We start from the raw sequence: 25,217 nt of genomic DNA, 5'->3' as shown, positions 1-25,217 counted from the left end.
GGTAGGGGAGGGGGCGTGGGGGTGGCAGGGCACAGACCAGTGGTTTTCAACCTTTTTATACCTGCAGCCTGGCACCGGTCCTCGGACCGGCAGTTGAAAACCACTGTCGGTTTAGCGGCAATAACTTTTGTGTCGGACCGGCAGAAAATCTCTGCGGACCGGCGGTTGAAAACCAATGGTACAGGGTGGGGTGGGGCGAGGTGGAATGAGAAGGGATGGGATGGTGTGGGACCGGGTAGGTGCGGGGGTGGGGGGGAGATTGGTTGGTTGGATGGGATGGGATGGGAGACGGAACAGGATGGAGTGAGATGGGGTGGGGTGGGGCGGGGCGGGGTGGGGGTGAGGGTGGGGAGAGACTGAAAGAAAAACCCACCGAAACCACCAAAGCGAAAGGCTAGCCATGATGAATAGAGACGAGGGAGCTCTGTGTGCGGTCCAGCATGTATGGCGCTATTTGGGAGTGTAGATAGATAGAAACCTTTTCACATTATAATATTGGCCTGCATGATTCAAGTATTCAAACTGATATGTTTCGGGGAAAACAAAGTGGGAAATGTGCAGGGCAGAGCTGTTCCCCGGGCGCCCCTGGCTGCAGGCGGCGAGCCGACTTAGTGCTCCTTGCGTTTGCACCGTCAGGTCACAGGTCTGCGTCTCCCGTCTACATGGACTCGCCGCCCCCGCCCAGGTGGTCAACAGAAAGGAAAGCGTTAATCGGGGAGGGGCTGCTCATTCCCCGGGGGTCGCTGCTGCTGGGGGGGCCCCAGAGGCTTGTGGAATAATGGGGGGTCCCCCAGAGTGAAGTGCCGTGAAGGTCTCCACAGTTGGTTCCCGACAGCCCAGCACCATTCCAGTGATTGAGATCGGTCCGGCTGGAGAAGGGGTGAGGGCAGTCGAGGGAGCCCAGCCGGGCCTGGCTGGACCCGAGGGACTGCCAGCCGGGAGAAGGGGTCAGAGACTGGCTTTGTGCAAAGAAACGACTGATCTCCTCTTCACTGGCAAACTCGGCGAGGATGGTCGTGTTCCCCAGGACACACCTGGCGGGCAGAGACACGCGCGCGGGGCGTGAGAAGCAGGGGAAGGGCAGGCGGCAGGGGTGTGGGCTGGGGAGCTTCCTGGGCACACCCTGTCTCCCCCTCTGGCTGAAAGCGCGCGGCAGGTAGGGAAGGGGCCACTCACATGTGCAGAGACTTTTGTGCCTTCACCACCTCTTCCTTCGAACTGTAACGGACCAGAGCGTTCCCGTGCGGGAGGTTCAGGTGGAATGTGATCAGCGGGCCGTGCTGCATGCACAGGGTGCGCAGGGTCGAGCCATCGATCTGAGCCAGGGAGGGGGCGTTAGAGGCCTGCCCACAGAGGGCTACAGCCACCCTACTGCTCCGTGGCACGGGTGGGGTACAGAGGTTCGGGGCTTCGCAAAACACGAGGTTCCGGGGGCCAGCGCTATGGGACCGACTTGCACACCGCCGACGCAGGGCTGACTCCCCATCTCCCACGGGGTCCCCTTGCCATGCCAGGAGTGATTCCTGAGCACAGGGTCAGGAGGAGGTCAGAAGGAAGCCACCCCCCTCCCTGGCTCCCAGGCCAAAATCGCACTCAAATTACGCCTTCCCGGCGAGGGGGCTGAAAGGGCTGGCACACATGCCTGGCACACAGGCTCCCAACCCCAACCCCGGCCCTGTCCCCGGCCGCCAAAGCCCCCGTCGTCCCGCACGCTTACCTGAGGTGTAAGGTTTTTTAGAACGAGCCAATTCGTTATTCTCCCTGAGCTGCTCTCACCCCAGCTGGAACCTAAACAAGGAGGGAAAGGACAGGTGAGTGGCGGGGGGCGGGGCGCACCCTGCACACCATGCTTTGACCGGTGCCCTCAGGGCCGATGGCCAGCTGCCACCCCCAGAACCGGGCGGGGCATGCCAGGGTCTCGGGACACAGAGTCCAGCCCATCTCCCTGTCGAGGACTCCGGGGGTGTCCCCAGCACCGAGCCCAGCTCCAAGACCCCGGGGTGGCTAGCGCCTCCGTCTCCCCACGCTGGGCCCGGCCTCCTGTCCACCATGGCAGAGCAGCCACACGCTGCCACCCCAGGGCCCCCAGTCCAGGAGGCCCCGCACGCACTACACTGGGGCCCGGCCTCGTGAGTTCTTGCCAGGAAGGAAGGTTCTCCCACCAAGGGCACCTGGCAGGTGCCCCCGGGCCATGCCCTCGGCACAAAGCAGAAGCGGCAGGGGCCTCACAGCCCACCAAGAGCGTGGACACGGGCACGTGGGACCCAGCTGAACAGGCACAGACCCAGGCGACAGCCAGTCCGTCTGGCAGTCACACGGGGGACGCCTGGGAGTCACAGGGCCAGCACAGCGCGGGCACCAGTGTGTGCGAAGGACAGGCGGGGGTGCAATGGCCCCGTTGCCCTGGGGCGGTCCGAATGGCGCCCCCGGCCCCTCTCCACTTTCAGGCGTCCCCATCTAAGCAGCTGACAGAGCCCAGTGGGCCCTGGGGAGAGCTGGAGTTGGGCTGCATCTTCTCAGACCAGCCGTCACAGAACTTCCAAAGCTCCATCGGCCTCGGCCCGTCTCTGGACCATCAAAGGTGACCTCCAGAAAACTGGGCAAGGGGGCTGGAGCGAGAGCACAGTGGGGAGGGTGTTTGCCATGAACGCGGCTGGCCTGGGTTCGATTCCCAGCATCCCATAGGGTGCCCTGAGCACCGCCAGGAGTGATTCCTGAGGCCGAGCCAGGAGGAACCCCTGAGCATTCCTAGAGGTGACCCAAAACAAACAAAAAAAGTTGAAATAAAAAACTGAGCAAAATCTAAAGCGTTCAAACCTGAACTCCCGGAACGGCACCCCACGGGGCCCGCACCCTTCCTGTGCTCGCCCTCCGGGCGCAGGGAAAAAGCCATCTTACCTGGGGTGTACCTGGCGTCAGAACTCCCCCATCCTCCACCGACACGCAGGGGCGAGTTATCCCACGTGGACAAGGGCGGCTTCTGACCAGTGAGTCCCGGAGGTGGGCGGGACGGAGCAGTGATGTTCTTAGGTGGCAAAGGGACCTTCCACAGCTCGTGAGCCAGAGATGTGTTTGTAACTGAACCAGGAGACCATGTCAATTTGGAATCACTATTTCTGGCTACTCAGAGAAAAAGAGCGGGCGGGGCGGGGGAGGGGGGAGAGAGCGCGTTCGTAAAGACGACGCCAGAAACAGCGACATCCACTTTCCCACCGGAAACAAATCAAACCAGAAAAACCCACTCGCAGAGTCCTGCAGGGGCTAAGGCACCTGCCTTGCTTGAAGCTCTGACCCCACGCAAGGTGCCCAGAGCACTGGAAGGGCCCACTCCTGAGCACAGAGCCAGGAAAGACCCGAGCCTCCCCTCCTATCCCCCTCTCCTCCTCCCCACAAGAATATCAAAAACCAAAACCTCCCCAAATCAAAACTGACTGCTCATGGCTGAGCCAGGTTTGATCCTCGGCATCCCACAGGGTCCCCCGAGCACCGCCAGGAGTGATTCCTGAGTGCAGAGCCAGGAAGAACCCTGGTGCATCGATGGGTATGATCCAAAAAGCCAAAAATTAAAATAAAGACAAAACAAAACAAAAAAAAAAAACACCACCAGATAGTGCTGGGGGGAAAAACAAAAGAAGGCAGAAGGGAATGGGGGAAAAAAAATCTAAAGCTTACGTGACTTGCAACCATTTTTCTGCCCGGGTTCGAGAAAGTGCCAGCTGTGAGGCTCTCGACAAGCCAGCCCTCTTCGAGCAATGCAGTTCACGCTTCCTGCGTGGTGGTCAGTCACCAAAGAACCAAAAATGGACTACGGGAGAGGTCCTTTCCTTACCGCGGGCGGCCAGGAACTCTGCACTGACCTCCTCGGAACTGCTAGGGAGAAAGGGCTCCCGGGCCACGGCCACGGCAGGAACGCTGCCCTCCCAGGGCCCCCGCCACGCCCCAGGGAGACGGAGATGGGCCCACCTGAAGTGCTTTGTGCTGTGCTGCTGAGGGGAACGTTGTAGTTGGAGGCACGAATGGATGACCAGGCACTAGTTGAAGGCAGCGTGGTGTTCAAGGATGAGGAGGACCCTGTGGGGAGGGGGCCAGCCAGTCAGCCCCGAGCAGAAGACAGCGCCTTCGGGAAGCAACAAAAGCGCTCGGGGGCACACCGATGGACAGGCTGCTCAGAACACGCAGGTCCAGGCGTCGGCCACCAACCCCCCCACACCAGACCGTCGAGGGCAGCCACCTGCCCGCTCCCTTCTGCCAGGACCCGGAAGCAGCCTTCCTAGCCCTGACAGCTTGCACCCTCTCCACCCCCCATCTCGCCTGAGCCCTCCTGAATAGCGCCCCCCGCCCCAGCCCGCTCAGACTGCCGCACAACCCAATTGTGGGCGCCTGGCTTCCACTCAGAACCCCCCAGGCTTCTTCTCCACTCCAAATCTAAACGCCTCTCCTGACTTCTGCACTCTGGTTTTAAGGGACAAACGAGAGGACGTGTGTTCGAGGGGTAAGAAACATCTCTACGTCCATCTCATTCTTGGGCAGGGAATGTTCGAGATGCCCGTGGTGCACATGCACGCATGGCAGGTGCAGGTGCTCTGACCTGGTGCCCCGGACTCCTGGGGCCCATGAAACAGTCCTAACCTCACCCTGATAGGAGCCAGCTGCGCCTGCAGGCCGCTCCAACATCCACAGTGTAGGACCACCAGGAGCCAGTGTCTCTTCTCCCTGGGCCAACCCTGTACTCAAACAGGCAGCACTCGGCAGTCGTTCCTGCCGTCACTGAGAATGGGTGGTTTGTCCCTGTGTCGGACTGCCAATCCGCACGCGCACTGTCACTCTGAAGGTGGCTAGAGAGTTTCCCACAGGGAAACGCACACCCTCAGTTCACTGCTCTGGGGACCCTGGCAGCCGGCAGGAGCTGCTGAGTTTCACCCACTGGCCAGCCCTGCCCAGCAAAATGCTGCCTGAGCCCACAGCACAGACCCCTGATCCTCACACAGCTATGGACCACTCTTCCGCTCCATGTGTGTTACATGCTTCTCTCTCTCTCTCTCTCTCTCTCTCTCTCACACACACACACACACACACACCACATACCACTGTTTCACACATACACTACCTACCACTCTCACACACACTATATACCACTTTCACATACACTACAAACCAGTTTCATACCCCCCACAGTACATACCACTGTTCCACAGACACATATACTACGTGCCACCGTCACACACACACACACACACACACACATACACACACACACACACACCTCTGTTCCATACGCACTATATACCACTGTTACACACACACACGTGCTACATACCACTGTTCCTGTCCCTGAGGTGGTCGACTTCCCGCACAGTATTGATCGAGAGATTGTTTATGACACTGCCAGGAGTGACGTAAGGGTCAGTTTCAGGGTCAATGTTTGGATAACCTTTCCATGGCTCACCAGGGCGGAATTCTGGACATGAAAACAGAAGATTAGTTCAGGCCAAATCATTTTTAAAAATCACATCAAACATTCATGACGTTCAGTCCTAAATCTGTGCCATTCTCAGCCATTTTCTAATGAAGCCCAGCACGCTAAGAGGCTGGTTCCGGAAACACGATGCACAAGCAGAAGCTGCTGCCTAAGAATAACTTCCAGCTGGAATAACCCTCGGAGGGAGGGCGCCCCTGGAAAGAAGGGGTCCTGTGCTGGAGGGCCAGGCCCTCCGGGGGGTGCTCAGGAGACCAGTGCTGGCCCGCCACATGCAGGGCGAGCGCCTGCGCTCTTCCACGGTCCCTGAGTCTATGTTCCTAAGCAGGAGCACTGCAGAGGGCTCCGTTACCCAGAAGAGTCCAGAGCCGCCGGAGGAGGCCCAAGCCTGCCTCGGTGCATTTCCGGCAATCCCTTGAGCACCACTGAAGTCCTGTCAGGCCAGTCAGCCGCTGGGGCAGGAGAGGATGCCGAGGCAGGCGGCTCTGTCCCACTCGCCCCGCCTGGGGCCCTGAGCCCCGGACACAGAACCAGCCAGCTGCCCTCTGCCCCACCGCCCCACCCCGCTCCAGCCTGCAGCCATTCCCTCTTCCTGCTCTGGGTCGGGCCACGCTGAGTGCTAGGGGGATGGAGGCCAGTGCCCTCCCCGAGGCACACTCTCCGGCCCTTTCTAGTCGTCAGCTATCTCGGGCAGGGGTGAGAAAGGGGGAGGTGGGGGGCTGTGGCACAGTACCTGGCGGCCAGTTAACACTGCTAGAGCCGTTAGGCGATTTGGCACGTGGCCAGCCGTCACCGATGGAGCCTGGAGGGCTGGCTGGGGAGGGGCTGCTGCTCATAAAGTCGTAGGGAGCAAATGGAGACTCTTCCAGCCGGAAACCACTTGGAATAGCACCTGGGGGGGGGGGGGGGGGGACGGGCCAGGAGAGAGAAACGGACAGGCTGAGCAGTTCCTCATGGACACTGGGGGTTCCTGTGAGGGCCGGGGTCACTGGAAGACGGGGGAAGCACACGCGCCACGGGGTCTGCCCCTCCCCCGACTTCAATCGCCTCCTGCTCGCTGGCTAGAGCTGCAAACTGCCCTGGAGTGTCTTGTGCCACAAAGGAGAAGCCTGCCAGCGACGAGGCACCGGGGCCCGCGTGGAAAGCCAGGAAAACGGCCTAAATGAGGACGGGCGCGGCTCAAGGATTTGGGGCCGACTCATGTGCTACGTTTTCCGTCTGGGTTTTTTTAGGGGGGAGGGGAAACGAATGAGGAACACTCGAGGGAAGTGAGGTAGTGAAGAGCTGGTAGGGAAAAAGCACGAGGCCAAAAGCTCATAGCTTCATAGCTCTGAGCCCAGCAAAGTGCTTACACCACAGGATAATGCAAATGTGACCTTTCAAAGAATTTTATCCTAGGGGCTAGAGCGATAGCACAGCGGGGTGAGGGCGTTTTCCTTGCACACGGCTGACCCAGGTTCAATCCCCACAATCCCACAGGGTTCCCTGAGCACTCTCAGGAGTATTTCCTGAGTGCAGAGCCAGGACTAAACCCTGAGCATGGCCAAAAGTGGCCCAAAAAGGGGTGGAGGGGGGAAGAGTTCATCCTACTCTTTGGTTTTCAGGCCACATGCAGGGGAGGTGTTGGGGACCGTGCCCTGTACACTGTACGTCTCCCTGGCCACACTTTTCTTTTTAGGAGGGGCAGAGGCGTGGTATGGACCACTCTCAGTAACACTCAGGGTTTACTCCTAGCAGGACCTGAGGAACCATATGGGATGCCTGGAATCAAACCCGTGTCAGCCACGTGCAGGTAAGAGCCCTACTCAACACACTCTTACATCTGCAGTCGTGTTTCTTGTCTTTTTCCAAGTACAGTGGCCTTCCGACCCCGTTTCCTTCCTTGGGACCCCTGTACTATTGGCTAACCCCTAGTCTTGTGCTGGGACTCAATCTTACCCCAGCTGCTAAATTCTGGTGTGTTTTTTTTTTTTTAAATTTGGGGCCAGAGCTAGCGATGCTCAGGGGCTCTTCACTCAGGAATTACTCCTGGTGGTGTGGTGCTCAGGGGTCCATAAGTGATGCTGAATATTGAACCCAGGTCAGCTGTGTGCCAGGCAAATGTATTACCTGCTAGACTATTGCGCTGGCTCCACTAAATTTTATTTTACAATGCCTACTCACAGTACAGGAAAGCTGGTGTAACATGTTTATTTTCACTTCCAATAAGGACCCATTCAGGGAAATTTTTTTTTACTTCTGATATACATTCAATGAGACTGAGGCCTCTTTGTTTGTCTGCCTTTTGACCCATTCTAAGTACTTATACCAGTGAAATTATGTTGAAAGAAATTAACCAATAAAATAGTACCACTGAATCTAATTCATTACCTATAACAATAAAATGCACGCCGTGTAATACAAAAACTGTAAGCTAGTATCCTACCATGTTTGCTGGAGTTTTGATCCAAAGATGTGTTCGCAGAAATGCTGTCCACCGTTGTCCACTTCCTTAGTCTTGACTGTGGCTCTTTAATACTGTTCAGATCCATATTTACATTCAAGTTTGAGTTCAAGCCTGGAAATCAGACAGTCGCTCTCAGAAAGTCACTTTCTGAAAGACAGCTCATCTCCATTTTCAAGAAAATCAAATCGAGTCTTTCCAACCCTGCCTGTTCCTCCACGAACGCCAGCCTGTGTGGGGCCGGCAGCGCCCCCGGACTCCAGACCATTCCAGCTCCAGAGACTAGCGCCGGGCCAAGGGCGGGAGAACAACGCTGTCCGGCCGGAGCCGCACAGAGATCCTAGGCCTGCCCCACTGAATGCAATCACTGGGTGCTGCCAGCCCACAGAGCTGTTAATACTGAAACAGGGTTCGACCTTGGAAAATGACTTGTGCTGTCATTTTGTCTTTCAATTCCTTGGCAAAGTGGAGAAAGTCTTCCACTGAGGCGGAACGTGAAATGATCGTTATTAGTGATGTCGGGGTCAGCGCTGGTGGTGCCTGATCAAGCACATGCCCGCGCCCCCCCCCCCCCCGCTCCTGTGTGCCCCCACACCTTGCCCTGTAAGTGTGGTGGGGCCCCGGGAACTGCATGCGGTGCCAGGGACGAAACCCGGGTGGGCTGCAGGCAGGTCAGTTGACAGCCTCCTGGTGGCACCAGGACTCTGGCCCCTGGGGAGCGCTTTCTAGCTGTGAGCTCCCCCGTCACATGCCACCCCTCGGAAAGCTGGACCTTGACCAGAAAAACAATCCTTCCCCCAAGCCCCAGCGTGACCGCGTTGACTGCCCGGGCGGGGACAGACACCCACCTATAGGAAAGTTGCTGAAAGCGTTTATGGGTGACGGCCCTTTCTGCAGCTCGGCTGTGGTGTGGGGCATGACGTTGTCGAGGAAGGACTTCATGGCTGGCGGATGGAGCGGTGGCGGCTGTGAGGCCGGCGGCTGCTGCTTCACCAGCAGGCTCGGGTCCAGCTGGCGCGGCGGCGGCATCATCTGCTGCTGCACGCTCAGAGGCCGACCCTGGGGAGGAGAGCAAGCAGGGGGCTGCCCGCAGCTTCCGTGCCGCCGGACGCGGGGGGTGGGGGTGGGGAACACAAGCCCTACCTGCTGGTCCTGCGGCTGCCGGTTCCCAGACGGCACACTCCGCTGGCTCTGCGCCCTCTGCTGCTGCTGCGCGAGCAGTCGCTGCGGGGAGACGGCCGACACGGTCACCAGAGTGGTCGGCTCACGGCCCAGAGCAGCCCCCACCCCCTTTTGCCTCCTTGGACCGCGGGGCCACTCAGGGACGCCGGCCTTTGCCAGAAGCTGCTTGCGTCACCGGGGAAACGTCTCCTGCCCCTCGGGCCCGAGTTCCGCGGGACCCCACTGGGCACCCCCCACACCCCCTGTGCTCACCTGTAACTGGGAGATCTGAGAAAGCTGGTTGAGTTGGGATAGCTGGTTCAGCATGGCTACCTGTTGAGGGCCAAAGAGCGGATTCAGGCCACCGTTGTTTGGTGCATACTTCAGCAATGAAACTGGAACCTTAGGATCACAACGCAAGTTTAAAATGTTGGCAGCCCGGCCGAGGTCCCGTACTCCGAACTCTAAGCTCCCAGCACGGCGATGCCGAGCGCCCACCTCGCGGGCTCCCCCAGCGGACGCCTCCGCTCTGACTCGGGGACCGTCGCGCAGACGGTCACATGTCAAGTCAAAGAGCGATGGTGATCTCTGACCGGGTTACTCTGCCACGAGTCCTTCTCCTTTCAAAGTGCTTTAGCAAGGGGGGGAATGGTCAGTCTGCGGCTTGAGAGAGTCTATGTCGGGGCTGGAGCAATAGCACAGCGGATAGGGTGTTTGCCTGGCACGCGGCAGACCCGGGTTTGATTCCCAGCATCCCATATGCTCTGCCAGGAGTAATTCCTGAGTGCAGAGCCAGGAGTAACCCCTGAGCATCGCTAGGTGTGGCCCAAAAAGAAAAATTGAAAAACAAAGAGCATCTCTGGCCCGCTGTGCTCGGCCCCCCACTCCTCGCCCCGGCGAGCTTTCTAACGGACACTCGGCAGCAGCCGGTCTCACCGGGGTTCGAGCTCCCTGGCAGGAGTGCCCTTACCTGAGGGGAGAGTAATGGAGGAGGCACTTGAGCACGGAGATTAGGCTGAGATGAACCAAGAGGCTGTGCTGGAGGCTGCTGCTGGCCCCGGGGTTGTGCTGCTGTGTTTCCGACACCAAACATACTGGGATTGCCATTCTACAGAGACACACGGCAACAGAAGGGCCCGGGGGCCTGTGAGACAGGTGGGCGGGTCCGGCCACCCTGCGCGCCCAGCATCCACACAGTCACCATACAGAGGAGCGCTCGACAGACACCTCACACGACACGGGGCCTAGGATGCGGGGGTGGCCTTACCTGTCTAACAGAATTCAAGTTTTGCATCCCCAGCCCTGCTATGGGGCCCAGGGCCTGGTTAGGTAGTGCACTATTTGAAGGGGGAAGCTTCATGCTCTGACTGGACATAAACGGCATGTTTTGGGATTCATCGGTTACAAGGCCATCCTGATCGGACAGACAGAAAGATGCGCAACACCAGCCAAGCAAACAAGTGGAAGGGAGAGACCATTTCAGGAACAGGAGAGAAGTCACATGACATTCCAGCATCAACAGGAGACAGGCAGAAAACAGAAAAGAGCAGATTAGTGTTAATTCTGGAGCACAAAGAACCCAACATATTCTGTGGGACACAGAAGAAACTACAAATGCAACCCCTGAGCCGAATCAAGACATAAAAAGGACAATGAACTCAACATGCCGTTAAAAAGAGTTTTGGCACTGGAGCATAATACTTAATATTATGACATGTTGCGAAATATTAACAAGAAACCGACAGCATTAAGCACACAGGTTTTATTAGTCACAGGAGGAAAACAACAACTCACCTTATCAAAATAAGGACCGCGCTCCATGGAAGACTCTTTGGAAATCTGAGGCCGAGAACCAGGACCTTTCCCGACCGTTCGATTGTAATCACCAATATTTAGGCTATGTTTATCTATCTCCATTCGCTTGTCTTGTAACATTCCTATAAATGCAGGAGACACGTCATCAATCGGGCAGACAATAAAACCTTGCTGGTTTCAGATAAACATTGAGCAGGAAGCAAAGCAACCCGACAGTGACTTCTATCTGGACAACAACATGTGAAAAACCCACTAGGATGCAGAGTATTTTACACTTGCTCAAGGGGCAAACTGGGTTTTTAATAGCAGTTCAGCAATAGTTCAATACTTCACTGAATCAAATGCATCTGAGAATAAACTAAACAAACCAGCCACATCCTTTCTGGCCAAGTCTCGTCTCCTTAAAACTCTTAAAAAAATATCAGTTTCACTAACAACATGCGGGACCCCACCACGTCATCCAAGGACGCGCTTGACAGCGGGGTGGTGCCTCGCCAGGCTAACTGGCCCCATGTCTTTCATGGCTCCCAGTTACCAGCTGGGGCACCGAGAGACCAGACAGGTGACAGCTCCCGGCTCTCTCTGGCCCCACCTCCAGCCCGTGACTCTCCTCACTCTGACTTCCCTGCAGTTAAAAGGAGCCTCTTCCCGCGAATACCCCTGGCGCCCCCTCGAAGCCTGCTGCCCTGCTGTCCGCCAAGCCTGTGTCTGCCGGCCTCCCTCCAGGGCCCCAAATGCTACCAATCACGGGCCATTTCCCCCGAGACCGCCCTTCAGGGACTCCCGAAGGGCTGCTTCATTCTCGCGGTTCCCAGCCCAAGACGCTCTTTCTGGCCCACTTCCCCTCCCAACCCCCACCCCCCATCCTCACATCTCATCCAGCCCCAGCAACTAAGGTCGCCCTCGGACAGGGCCACGTCTCCACACTATCCTCTTTCTATGCCAAGTGTTTGAAAAGGGAAGGGAACAGTTTTCCTTCTGGGCTGTGGGCCACACCCCATGGGGCTCAGGACTCACTCCTGGCACGGCTCTGGGGACCCTCCGGGGGAGACGGGGCCCACGGACCAGACAAGAGTCCTGATATGCCGTCCCGCCTCTCCAGAGAAAACCTCTGGAACAAGCCCACTCTGAAGCGTCTTCCCAGTGCCGCTCCAGGTAGGGTCTGGCTGCTGGGCCTGAGAAGCCCCCTGATTGTCCACGCGCCCCCTCCCCCCCAACACACATACTCTCTGGCCACCTTCAACTCTTCCGCCCTCATCTCCAGGTTGCTCTTTGGGGATCCTTTTCCCCAGGCTGGGGGCTGGTTCTCCAGCAGTGTCCCGAGACTTTGGACCGGCAGCATGTGCTGGGAGTCCGGGGGCAGGGAACAGACTGGAGCCCATGGCCCGCCCTACACGAGCCCCACCCTTCAGGGCCGCCCCGCAGCCTGGAGAGAGCAGTCTGGCCCGCCTTCCCCGCAAACACCCCACAACACCCCCACAGCCCACACACAGGTGGGCAGATTACCTCCCCTTCCCCAGTGATGCTCTACTAAGGATCCTGGCCTCGGGGGCCAGCAAGCTCCAGGGACTGCTATGTATGGGGCCCTGATTTGCAGTGCCCCATGGTCCTACCCCTCCACCCCCAGCAGATCAGAAGTTGCCCCTGAGCATCCCAAATGTCAAAAGCTGAGAGAGGGCCCCGGACTAGAGACCCCAACGACACAGCGCCCGCAGAGGGCACCATCCCCCACCTTCACCTCCTCACGAGGCAGTTCCCACTTCTGGAAAATTCTGTGTCACACGTGCTTTCTCTAAGATTGAGAGATGTCACGTGTGCTTCCTCTAGGGCTCTGAGAGATGTCGTTTCTCCAGGATTTTGTCTTTGGTCTGTGACCCTCCTTTCCCTGTTTCTTGGCTTTACAGCCGCCGGTGTCCCGTCAGTTACCCTGGTCAGATTTCCGGTCACCCTCGCTCTCTGCGACCCCAGCACGGGCCTCGACTGCTCAGCCCTGCTCCCTGGGGCCATCGCCACCCTGGCTCTTCAGTCTCTTGCCTAGCAGACCTGTCATGCCCGCCCATCACCTTCCTCAACTTACATCACGTCCACTTGCTGATTTACTGGCCTGCAGCTCACCCTTTCTGACTGATCTGTGAAAAGTTCATCCCGACTCTGTACACCATTTCCACCTTTCCAGCGTTTCTGAGGCTCTGCCAGGAGGGGGCGTGAGAGACACGCAGAAGGCAGCTGGGTGGGCCTGGCCAGGAGGGTCAGCGGCCCTCCACACCCCTGACTCACAGCTCCGTGGCAGGGCGTCGCTGCACAGCCTTCCCTAGCTCCTCAGAGGGCATCTCCAGGCATTCCGCTAGCACTAGCCACCCAGAGAGGCCAGGGTGAGGACGGTTCGCCCATCAGGCAACAGCATTGGAGCCACGGCCCCAGCAGAGGGCGGAGGCCACCGTCCTGGGGCTGGACAGCGCTGACCCATGCAGTCCGGGCTCCGTTCCCGGCAGCACATGATCTCCCAAGCGCCACTGGGTGTGGCCTCAAAGGCATAAATAAGGAGCTCGTTCCGGGTAGAGGGTTTGTAAGAGGGACTGCGCTCAGAGGATGAGTACTATACCCCTGGCAGTGCTCAGAGGACCATACGGGATGCAGGCTCGGCCGCGCGCAAGGCAAAGGGATCTTCTAACACACTGTCAACCAAAGGCAGACAGCGATGCTTCAGGAGGAGAATGGAAGGGTGGGCACAAGACACCCCGCAGGCGTCCGCCCTAACCAGAACCAGGGGCTCTCATGAGGCCCCGGGTGCTAAGACAGAAGACCTGTTTGCTGGCCTGTGACTCAGCACCTCGAGGGAGAGAGGGAGAGGGAGAGGGAGAGAGGCGACCTCTCCCAGGAGACACAAGGGCTCTGCTTACCATCACCCCAAGACATTCTGCAGGGGACGGTGTGTCCAGCTGCTGGCTGGAGTGAGTGACCGCCTCTGATTACTAAGAGGAAGAGAAGGAGTTTCCTCATACAGAAACTGCAGCACGAGGGACCCTGGAGGCCGAGGCGTCCTCTCACGAAAACTTAGTCGTGCACGCGCAGCGGGAGAAGTAAACCCAGCACAGGAGACATGAAGGCTGAGGGCTCAGGCTCCCAGTAACAAAGATGGAAGCTGCTCCACCCCCTAAGCAGCTGGACTGCCATGCAGAGGCTCAGAGGATGAGCACCCGTCCGTGGGGCACTGAGCACTCACCTGTAAGGCCGCCAACCACTTCCCTGCCTCTCTCCCGTATTGACTTTATTCACAAGTCGTTGAAAATTAACCTTATGATGCAAGCGCTGGGTAAACCAAATCTGCCCGAATCAGAGCGGTGGGGTGGGGTGGGGGGAGGGGAGGGGGATGCGCCAGAGGCCGCAGCACGTGCTCCGCGTGTCGGAGCCCCAAGCTCGACCCCCGGCACCATGTGGTTCCCCCAAACCAGACCAAATCAGTGATAGACCCCCTGATTGACAGAGTGACCACGGGGCTGCTCGGCCAAGGAGGGGGGCTGGAGGGGGCTGGAATCTCTGCAGCAGCGGTGACTGGTGCCACCCGGAGCCCTGCCGGGGAGAGCGCACTGCACCTCTCCTTCTCTTCCCCGTGGCCGGCCGACCCACCGCCAGCTTCCTGGGCACGCACTTTGCCCTGCCGTCAGACCCTCCCATGGGCCACGGGGGTGGGGGGGGGGCACAGTCCACAGGCAGCCGAGGCCTCTTTATCTCGCACATTTCTGTCAGGCCTGGCAGACCGTCTCTGCCCACGGGCTGACTCCCTCTCCTGCCCGGGCTACGCTCAGTCCTCCCGTCACCCCGACTCTACCCGCCTGCCCCCTAGACTCGGGCTCTGAGGGTCCCCGCTGGTCACTGGTGCCATCTTGAGCTGGTTCTGCTATGTCACTTTTTTTTTTTTCAAACAAAAAAGAGCATTTTTACACCATGTCAGGTATACAATACAGGTATATAAAAATAGGTATCCAACGCAAACATTCACTGGCAATAAACAACAGCAAACCCTGGTCTGAAGTTGGTAGAAAGTTACCTCGCCCCACCAGGGCTGTCCCCCGCGGCTTAGAAGCCAGGGCCAAGGGGCGCAGCTAGCCCAGGCCCTTGCCCCTTCCCGGCTATCGGAGTCCTGAGCCACTTCTCTTGTGTGCCTGCAGGTGAGCCACAGAAGACTGCTTGGGGGCGCTAAATCTGGGCTTCTCAACTCCGTGACCAATGTCTTCGATCTGCCTGGTCAGGGGAAACCCAGCCCCTCCTGGCGCAGGTCAGCGCCCTCTCAGTGGGACCCTGTCTTAAATCCTCTGCCCACTAACAACAGACAGAAGCTCAAGCCAACTTGGTTTTTCCCTTTACCTCCAGAAAGGTCCATCTTATTGCTCTGTACATTTTCTTCGGGTGAGTCTCTCTGAGGGAAGGAAAAAACAGCGTGTCAACAGATCTTCATTTACCCATACAGATAAAGTCTAAAGGATCCCACTGCATTTCATCGGCGGGGAAAGGTAAGTGGGTCCCAAAGCTACGTTTTCCAACACTGTTTAATGAGACATGCTCACTGTGTGACCATTAAGACTATAATAAGTGTCCGGACAGTTTTACTCTAACCTAAGGCATGTCACAAGGACACAAAGATAAAGAATGCTTGGCCAGGGAACAGAAGGATGAGCTCAGGGCAGACGGACAGACTACCACAATAAAAGAGGAGACGACCAGGAAACGCACTTACCGAAAAACTAATGTTTGAAAACTGTTTAACAAATGGATTTATCCAGGCTTCTTCTTGTTTGTTTCCACCTTTCATCATTCCCTTTGTAAAATAAGAGAATAAAAAAGATACCATGGCCATCTCTATTTATCTGGGTATCACAGTCACGGATTAATCAAACTTCAAGACAATTCCCAACTCTTAATTTTAAGCCAAAAATTTCTTTTGAACCCACTTTTATCAATAGTTATTAAAAATAAAAATCAACTTATGTGATTTTCAACTTCCTTTGCTCCAGTCCTCTGGTATAGCTGTAATGTACAGAGAAATCTCTAAGGCAAGCAGTCAGAAGGAAAAGGCCGAAGCCAAGGGTCTTGGGAACCCCTAAAAAGGTCGAATCAGGCCCCAGAGTAACGAACTCATCACAGTTTACAATTTCCAACTGGCCTGTACTCCCTCCGATTCCGTACAATCGGGAGCTTCAGACTGAATCACGGCAGGGCACAGTGGTGGGGGGAGCTCCCAGGTGTTCCCAGGTTGGGGCAAACACACAAAAAACACACACCTCTAAACAAGTGATTGGAGCTGCTCAGAACACAGCGCCCATGGCAGCACGGGCAGCTGAGGGTCTCTGGCTAGCTGGGCATGGGCCGGAGACTCACCCCAGGACGCAGCCGCAGCTGCCAGGGAGGCTGGAGGCCAGGTGCGGGCAGTCTGAGGAGCACAAGGCCAACCCTCTCCCACTCCCTGCCCTCCGCCCGTCCCCCACGGCCTCTTCCCAGGGCTTGGCCTGTTCCTTCTGACCGTGGAACAGAAAACAGCCTCCCCTCCCGCTCAAGGCAGTCCCCGAAGCAAGCGCCTCCCTCGCTAGCTCTCCCTGGCTGGGGGAAGCCGGCTCCCCGCCCCATCTTCTCTCGTCCCCGCCCCCTCTCTGGAGGCCTCAGGTCCCACTTCCAAATGTCGCGCCCGTCCTTTCCTTCCACTCTAAGTCTGTCCCTGCCGGGCCCCCCTTCCGGCTCCCCTCCCTAAGCTGCATGGGTGCAAAGCCATCTGAGGCTTCAGCCCGTCTCCCTGCTACTCAGGAGGGACACTCACACGGACTAGTCTCTGGTGTGGTTTCAGTGGCTCCGTTTTTCAGACAGATTCGAACTCAGATTCGCAGAGCACTGACAACACTTTGCCACCCGCCCGTGTTCCAGCTACCGGGCCAGAGAGCCCGTCACCTCGTTCCAAAAAAATCTTCCATGCTAGTTATTTCGGGCCACTATTTTCCTGCGCACATCCCACTCCCTTGGAGTCTTGCACAGTCAAGCTGGCTCTCCTCAGCAGCTCCACCAATGCCCCCGCCTGCTCTGAGCGCCTCGAAGGCACGGCTCAGGCCTCGCGCTCTCGAACCCCCAGCACCAAGCACAGTACCTGGCACGCAGCAGAGGCTAAAGAAAAGTTTGCAGTTGCTTGCTAAAAGATTTTTACTAGTAGAAACAAAGGAGAAAGAGTAAAAAGGCTACACACCCTTTCCCTTCTCCTTTTTTTGCCACTCAGACCCTGTAAGGAAAGACAAAGTCACAAAACAGCACGGTCCAGTGGGAAGAACAGGGTTTGGAATTGGAAAACCTAGACTCAACCCTTGCTCTGCCACTGACTAGCTATGCACCTCTGGGCAAGTCACCACCGTCTCCGCCTCGAGTGCCTCCTCAGTAGCCTCACCTCAGATGGTCATGGGGGTCGAGTGAGGAATGCCAGACATGGGAAAGCACTTCGTAAGCTACACGTGGAGGCGATCGGCAAACTTAGCCAAATGAAATTTAAACTGATGGAAATGGCAGGTCCCAGACTTAGAATCCCAGGATGAAAACAAGGAGCCTGGCCGTCAGCTAGTGCGGCTCTCCGTATGTGACGGATAAGGGCGCCCCAAGACCCGCCTCCCTCGGCCAGGGGGTCGGGAGAACACATCACAATTATCATGGGGGCAGAGAGGGGGGTCTGATGGACCCTTCATGTATTTCTGACAAGGGTCCCCAGGAGAATTTGACACCCACATCCATCAGCTCTGCTTTCGAGAACCGGTTCTCTAAACGGTTCTCAAACCTGGCTCTGCTTCACATCTGGTGAGCTCATTCAGGGCGAGACACAGGTCTCAGTTCCAAAAATGCAGAGGCAGCCTGGATGGGTCAGAGGAAAACAGCTTTCCAGCGAGTGTGTGCTCCGTGACGGTGACGGAGAGCCAGGTTTGGGGAGAAGCTCTGTGGGGACATCTAAGAGCAAAACCAAGCTCGCTTCACTCCCAGGGATTTTTGTCATGGGACCTTTGGGGGGGGGGGGGTGACCGCGATGAACAGGATGTGACCTTGGGCGACAGGCAGGCTGGGAACGTGGGGCGGGGTGAGTGGGAGATGAACTGGCAACGGGATGGTGAGAGTCAACGTGAAGATTTGCCCTTCTCTTCATCCTCACCACTGCGGGCACCACCCTGGGGCGCGGGGTTGACCCAGGCAGCACTGGTGGAGGGGGAGGAGGAGAGAAATCCCCAGCTGTAGCAGTGGGGAGAAAGGAAGTTCCCGTGATCCTCGGTCTGCCCAGTGGCTGCCCAGGAGCGAGGTCATCCCTACGCTGGGGGCTGTCTGCACTGTACTGGTCGCCGTCAACGGGCAGGCAGCACCTTGAATTCTTTATTCTTTTTGTTGTTGTTGTTAATTATTATTTCTGAGGGTAAACTATCTGTGGAATTTGAAAGTTTCAAGGGCTTTGCCCCTGAAATGTTTACCTTCGATGACATTTTCTTTGTGTATGGTGGCCAATTTAAAGAGGAGTTGAGCTCTTGAGACGAATTACTGTTCCACATTCCGATCTCCACATCCTCTTCCTCTTCCCAGCCGGTGGGGCGAGCGCCAGGCAGAGGCGCATCATCCCCGCACCAGCCGTCCTGCATAGATTTGGGCCCTGAACGTGCATTTGAGAGAGAGAGAGAGAGAGAGAGAGAGAGAGAGAGAGAGAGAGAGAGACTCAGGAAGACAAGTCTTTCTGGAGGGCACACACATGGGCCGGGCGGGGTCCCTGGAAAGGACCACTTTCCTGTGCCCCTCTGGTCTGCACAGCCTGTATGCGCGATGAGCAGCCCATCGAATACCCCATTACATACAAGTTTACTGTTATGGAATCATCCACAAGGCAAATTACATGTCAGAAGGTTGCTAAAACAGAAATGGTGGCACTCTTGTCTGTACTCAATCTGCCTGGTAACACGGGGGGCAAAGAGGATGGATGGATTTTTTTTTTTTACTTCTGGGGGCTTGGGGACCACATTCGGCTCTGACAGAGTAAAGACTCAGCTGGATGCAAGGCGGGTGCCTTAGCCCCTGTACTGTCTCTCTAGGCCCTGGGTGGAACTGGTTCTTTTATTCTGAGGGGGTTACTCCTGGCAGGCTGGGAGAACCATATGGGATGTTGGGATCAAATCTGGGTCAGCTGAATGCAAGGCAAGTGCCCTACACACTGTATTATCTCCCTGCCCCTGGAATGATTTTTAAAAAACAATCTTTCTATATACATATATCCAAAGAGAGTGCACAAAAAGTACTGCGAGTCACAAGCATGAAGCGCTAGTCTCTACCCATGACCTTTGTTCCAGCTGTGGGTGACCCTGTAGATAGTACAGGAACCAACCGGGACAATGTCCTTCCCACATCAGGCCCACCCTGAACAGGAGCCAGACAGATGGACTCGCGTGTCCAGGACTATCGTGAGGGCCATTCCACTCAGTCTTTCACCTGAAGAACATGCCCGTTGCTCAATCACTTCTGGATCGAATCTAATTTGGCAAAAGGTAATGTCGATGTTGCACGAGAACGTCATGAACAGTCACTGCTCTGCGCTAAGATGAGCAAAGGGGGACAATTCAGCGGGCCAGATGGGACAATACTCCAAAGCCAGAGAAGGCCACCTGGCGTGATGCCACAAGGGCATACACATGGGGGTCCCGGGGCTGTCTGTCCCAGGGACCCCCGTGCGACCACACAGGGCCCGGGAGTCTGCAGCAACTTACCAGACTTGCTCAGCGCCTGCGGGCCGACAGAGCCGGAGCCCCACGTGGATGCGCTGGACGCAGCAATGGGCTCCCCCCAGCTGGGGCCACTGTCCACGGGTTTCCCCCAAGCTGAAGTGCCGTTGTCCACGGTGGTGGCTGGAGCAGGTTCCCCCCAGGGCTCGCCCCAGCCTTTAGAGAGTGTGGGAAAAGCCGTCAGCACACAGTGGGCATGCTGGTGACAGACAGGGAGTGGGGAACCCGAGAGGAAGACCCTCCCGTGCAAGCAGGAAGCAGGGGCCGCCGTGGGCCAGCCGGTGGCACCCACTTCCCTGAGGGACCGCACAGCGACCCCACAAAGTCAGGTGGTTTCCCCTCTCTGTCCTAACTGCCTTGTGTGGGGATCGGATTCTTCTCCACAACCCGAACCATGGTAAATTGTCCTATCTCTTGAAGATGGGTGGAATTCCCTCTCGCTGTCCTTCCGAGCCACACCCATGGAAACAAAGAGGAAACAGACAAGTCCGGGAAGAAAGTCTGCGAGACCTTTCTTACCCGCAGTGCAGCCCTTCAAAAGTTCACTGCTGGGTGCAATCAGCTGTGAGGCCAGCAACGGGGCAGTGCCCTTTGAGGTAACTGCAGCACAGCACCGGTTCTGAGTACCCGAAAACGTGGTCGAAGGGAGAGTGCTGCGGGGAGGGCGCTGGCCTTGCACACGGCTGATCTGGGGTCAATCCCCGGCAACCCGGATGGTCTCCCAAGCCCCTCCAGGAGTGATTCCTAAGTGCAGAGTTAGGAGTAGACCCAGAGCACCACCCAATGTGGCCCCAAAAGGGAGGAGAAAAAAAAAAGGATAAGAAATTTCCAAAAATTATGTTGTCCAAAGCAGAGAAAAATCAAAGCCAAGTAAACGTTATTTCAAAGAAGCAAAGCCCCCTCCGGTTCCCACTGAATCCAAACGCCAGTCTTGGGGGTCGTGGGAGGAGCAGAGCCTGTGCCAAGGGAGACAGCAACACACATGCCAGCTCAAACAAGGTTTGAAGCAAAAAACAAAAACGCCTTCTCCTTAGCGGACCTGCTGCTTCTAGGAATTAATCCCAAATTCGTAACAATGAACTGGCTGCAGAAAAGCCAGTTCACGGAGACCGGCCCATCCCCACATGGAATGGGCACTTATTCAGGAAAAATCACCATGAGGAAAGGAAACACATCCCAATAAAATAGGATGAAAGGGCAGAGGCTGTCAGGACAACCTGCAGAGCCAGGAGCCAGTCCTGTTGCTGAAGGAGAGGGGGGGGGGGGGGGGAATTGTGTGTGAAAGACACATGGCCACAGCCGGGACATTCCTGGGGCCAGCGCAATGGGACGGTGGGGTGGGAATTAGCCTCGCACAGGCAAACGTGGGCCCAACGCGTGGCACCCCACGTGATCCCCCAGGCACCGCCAGGGGTAATTCCTGAGTACAAAGCCAAGAGTAACCACTGAGCATGGCCAGGTTTGGCCCCCAAAACTCAAAAACCAACAAACAGTAACAAAAAGAGGCTTGAGCTTCTAACACATCCCTTCCACGGCCAAGTACTGGAAGATTACTGCGCTTAGTACTTGGCTGAATACCTGGGATTGTTTAATCAAATAATAAAAGGAGAAGAGATGGGATGGCTGGCGGGCAGAGTTCTGACACAATCCTTTTGGAGAATTCCGCGCGGAGAGGAAAACAGCGTACGCAGGATTCACAGTCAACATCGCCCAACCCCACTCCTCTGGAGCAATCACCCTTCCTGCCTTTTTCCCTCCCCATAGGCATCTCATAGATGACAAACAGAAAAGGCGACTGGCCCAAGAGACTGCGGGTGAGGAGGCTTGCAGCCAACAGATGCCGGGCCACATGCAGTTCCCTGAGAAGAGCAGAAAGTGATCCCTGCACACAGCAAGAGGCAGCCCCTCCCCGCAAAAAAAAAAAAAAAAAAAAAAAAAGAGGGCAGTTGTGTCACTTTCTAAATCCTACCACCAGGAAACTAAGGGAAGGGGCCCGAGGGTCTGCTGCCCAGCACCCGCCCCCCCTTGATGAGCCCGCCCTGCGAAGACTCACCTGAGCCACTGCTCACATCCTTGCTGGAGGCAGGGCCTGCGGCCGGCAGCAGTGGGGGCCCCTGTGCTGGCTGCTCGGAGCGGCCGCCACCATTCGGGACGTTCTTGTTCCACATGTTCACATTTTTATAGTTGTACTTGCTGGGATCTCCCCAGGCCGAGGTGCCGTCGTCGATCTCCATTTTGCGCCGGATGGATTCTGGGGACGGCTCCTCCCAGCCCGTGGGCTCCTCCTCCTTGGCCGGGGCCGGGATGGGCCCCCCCAGCCAGCCGGTGCCAGGAGGTTTGCCTGCCGCCGCTGGTGGGATCCCCCAAGACCCAACAAGGTCTTGTTGCTTATTCCAGTCCGGAGAACTGACTGGCTTAGACGAATCCCCCCAACCCAGCGACTGATTGGACTTTGGAACCTCTCCCCATCCCTGGGAAGGGCTAGGCTTCGAAGACTCGTCCCATCCTGATGAGTTATTTGGATTTATGTTATTTCCCCAGGTGAAGGAACTAGTTTTACCGAGCTCATTCCAACCGGAAACGGACCGATCGCTATCGCTGCCTCCTGAGCTGGATTTCTTGTTCGCCTCGCCCCAGTGGTTACTCCTGGGGCTCTCGCCCCAGCCATCACCGGCAGACACAGTCCACCCGGGGTTGGACTTCTGCCCGTCCCCCCAGCCCTGTTTGCTCTTTTGCGAATCACTCCAGGCGGACTTCTCCTCTTTGCAAGCCCCCCACTGATTGCTCTTGACTGTTCCTGTAGCAGCACAATCGTCTTCCCACCCCCCCTGGCAGTTGGAGCCTTTGGAATCCCCCCACCTCACAGTCGGCTTGGGGTCTCCCCACCCCGCTACAGATGAGGTATCGTTACTGTTAGGGCTCATCTTCTCGGCACACGCCCCTGAGTTAAAAGTCTGGGTGGCAGCACTCCCCCAGGCCTCGGTCCCGCTGTCCGCCTTGCGCTCCCCTCGGGGCGAGGCGTCCGTGTCCCAGGCAGTGTACTGCTTGATGGGCGTCTGTCCCCAGCCGGAGTTGGACAGGACCCGGGGATCCAGGTCCGTTCTGTTCACGATGCTTTGGAGTAATGTGTGCTGATCGACCTTCCTCCTGTCTCTGCCTTGACTCTCCCCGGGAACTTTCTCGTCCAGGCGTCCAGTGCTTTCCGTGCTACCTTCGCCCTCCACCGGACCCCCCGTTTTGGCCCACACGCCGCTCTGCTCGTTGGTCTGAGATGCTGCAGAACCCTGCTCCTCTTCCTCAGTAGACTTCCATCCGTTTGTAAACTTCTTCCCGTTGCCGTTCGCACTGTCACTGGAATGCTGGTTGCCCGGCAGCGTGCCCCACTCCACGCTGGGGAGATTAGTGCCAGTGTTTTGTGCAGGGGTGCCCCAGCCTCGCCGACTGCCGCCAGAATTTGCACCATTTCCGCTCACCCACGATGTGCCCTGGGAACTCGCCGCCCCTGCCTCCCACACGCCGCCTCCTTTACTCGTGTTCGTGTGGAAGGCCGTGCCCCCGGGCCCGTTTGCGCCAGGCTGCATTAGAGTTGCATTCACAGTGTCACCATGAGCTTGGCCGTTGGGGCTGGAACATTTGTCGGCAGAGTAACCAGAGCCGTAGGCACCCCATGTAGTACCGTAGGCGCCCCCGCTCTTAGACTCTCCGTTGCTAAGGTGAGGAAGGGAAGTGCCGTTCATAACCGAGGGGGCCTGGATCTGAGGGTGGTGCACTGTGCTCACGCGCCAGGCCCCCGCGTTCCCGGGCAGTTCACTGTTCTGCACGGAACCGGAGTTTGGTAAACTAGAGGTCATGAAGTTCGTAGTGTTATTTGGTCCGGCCGTTTCAGCGGTGATGTTCTGAGGTTGACCACTGAACGAAACCTTCGGGGTACCACTGAGGTCGGAGTCACACGTCTCCTGAAGGCTTCCCCAGGTGCCGTGGGCAGAAGGACCACCCGCTTTAGAGTTAATACTCTGATTGTTGGGCATCTGGCCGAGGGTGCCACCCTGCATGCCGACGCCAGCGCCGCCGCTGCCCGCAGGCCCTTTCAGGGCGAGCCCGCTGCTCTCCAATACTGGCCAGGCACCGTGGTTGCTCGCGGGATTCAAAGTGCTTGGATTTAACCCCCCGTGGGATGAAGAACTCGCCGTGCCCCAAGCGTTCACGCGACTGCCGCTGCTCTCGGGCGTGCCGTCGGGCGCCTCCGTGGGGACCTGGCATGTGCTTAGCATGGCCCCATGGGGGAAGCCCCATGGCCCGGGACAGCCTCCGGGGCCAGCGCTGCCGCCACCGCCACTACCAGCCACAAACTTATTTTGGGAGCCAAGTCCGGCACCACCCCGAAGGCCATCCTTGTCGCCGCCCGCGCCCCCCGACGCCATGGTCGTGATGGTTCGCTCTGATCCGGAACTCGAGGCAGAGTCAGCGTCCACACATTCTGAGGCCGACTCGGGGTCACTGCCAGGGGCCGAGGGCCATGCTTCCCGCTCAGGCGCGTCACTCACAGCAGCATCCTGACCGTCTGTGCTCGCGTCGCCGGGAGAAGACACAGGGCCCCGCGGTGAATGTTCATACTGGGGTCCAGAAGGGTTGTGATTGACGTCTGGGAAAAGGAGAAGGAGGCAGAGTTAGCGAGGCTCTGAGAAGCTGCGCTGGGATCGGGGCCTGGGATCATGGGCAAAGGCTGCACACACAGGCAGGGAACCTGTGTCCTCGGCGCTGGTGTTTCATTATCCTGTGAGCCGAGAGTGCGCCAAGCCCTTCAGCAAGTATCTGCTGATCAACAAACTGGTAAGTTACAGCAAACACATAATTTACACACTGGAGGCCGGAGCACTAGTATAGTGGGTGGGGCATTTATTTGCCTTGCACACGGCCGACCTGGGATCGATTCCCAGCACCCCACAGGGTTCCCCAAGCACCGCCAGGGTTGATTCCTGAGTGCAAAGCCAGGAGTAACCCCTGTGCATCACCAGGTGTGACCCAAAAAGCAAAATTAAAAAAAAAAAACTGATAATTTACCAGCAAACACAAATTTTGTGTCAGGAAGGATGAGGAGGCAGCGGTTTATTCAAGTAATAGAGCAATGGTGGCTGGGAGGTCTGAGATGGCAAGAGGACGCTGAGATGCAGATGGGTAAAGAAAGCCTCGGCCGAAGCACTAATTCAGCGGGGAGGGTGTGCCCAACCCGGGTTGGCTCCCTGGCATCCCATACGGTCCCAAGTACTGGCCAGGAGTAATTCCTGAGTGCAGATCCAGAAGTGGCCCCAGAGCACCACCGGGGACGACCCCCCTCCCCCCAAAAAAGAATGATGAGCTATATAACAAATCCATTCAGAATCTTCTTCCACCCACCCTTTCTCAGGTTTATCATGCTCTAACAAGCTTAAAGCCATTACAAGGCTCTTTCCAGATTATTTCCATTTCATTAGTGTCCACATTGAGCCTGAAATGCTACATGCAAGGAAGGAGAATGTTAGTCACACTTCCCTTGAAAATTTCTTGAACACCA

General features: G+C 57.1%; 1 protein-coding gene across 5 annotated transcripts in view; it reads right to left on the bottom strand.

Moving 5' to 3' along the window:
- Positions 1-408: 408 nt before the first annotated feature.
- The window catches only part of TNRC6A (trinucleotide repeat containing adaptor 6A), a 156,459-nt gene continuing 131,650 nt past the window's right edge, over positions 409-25,217 (bottom strand). For 2 of the 5 annotated variants that reach the window (XM_056138762.1, XM_056138765.1), the window contains exons 6-25: positions 21,720-24,308; positions 19,652-19,822; positions 18,374-18,549; positions 17,122-17,154; positions 15,631-15,711; positions 15,261-15,312; positions 10,875-11,017; positions 10,348-10,494; positions 10,051-10,188; positions 9,354-9,482; positions 9,063-9,143; positions 8,768-8,978; positions 7,902-8,033; positions 6,210-6,368; positions 5,318-5,458; positions 3,964-4,071; positions 2,899-3,120; positions 1,718-1,788; positions 1,177-1,316; positions 409-1,034 (exon numbers count right to left, since the gene is read on the bottom strand). In XM_056138762.1, coding sequence (XP_055994737.1) covers positions 659-1,034; positions 1,177-1,316; positions 1,718-1,788; positions 2,899-3,120; positions 3,964-4,071; positions 5,318-5,458; positions 6,210-6,368; positions 7,902-8,033; positions 8,768-8,978; positions 9,063-9,143; positions 9,354-9,482; positions 10,051-10,188; positions 10,348-10,494; positions 10,875-11,017; positions 15,261-15,312; positions 15,631-15,711; positions 17,122-17,154; positions 18,374-18,549; positions 19,652-19,822; positions 21,720-24,308 — 5,300 coding nt within the window. In that variant the 3' untranslated portion in view covers positions 409-658. The remainder of the gene's footprint in view (positions 1,035-1,176; positions 1,317-1,717; positions 1,789-2,898; positions 3,121-3,963; positions 4,072-5,317; positions 5,459-6,209; positions 6,369-7,901; positions 8,034-8,767; positions 8,979-9,062; positions 9,144-9,353; positions 9,483-10,050; positions 10,189-10,347; positions 10,495-10,874; positions 11,018-15,260; positions 15,313-15,630; positions 15,712-17,121; positions 17,155-18,373; positions 18,550-19,651; positions 19,823-21,719; positions 24,309-25,217) is intronic. The other 3 variants (XM_056138764.1, XM_056138766.1, XM_056138763.1) reach the window with 3 other exon arrangements.

Source organism: Sorex fumeus, unplaced genomic scaffold (assembly GCF_029834395.1).
Source record: "Sorex fumeus unplaced genomic scaffold, SorFum_2.1 ptg000130l, whole genome shotgun sequence".
Taxonomy (NCBI): domain Eukaryota; kingdom Metazoa; phylum Chordata; class Mammalia; order Eulipotyphla; family Soricidae; genus Sorex; species Sorex fumeus.
The sequence above is the reverse complement of the archived record's forward strand: the minus strand, read 5'-3'. Positions and strand labels throughout refer to the sequence as shown.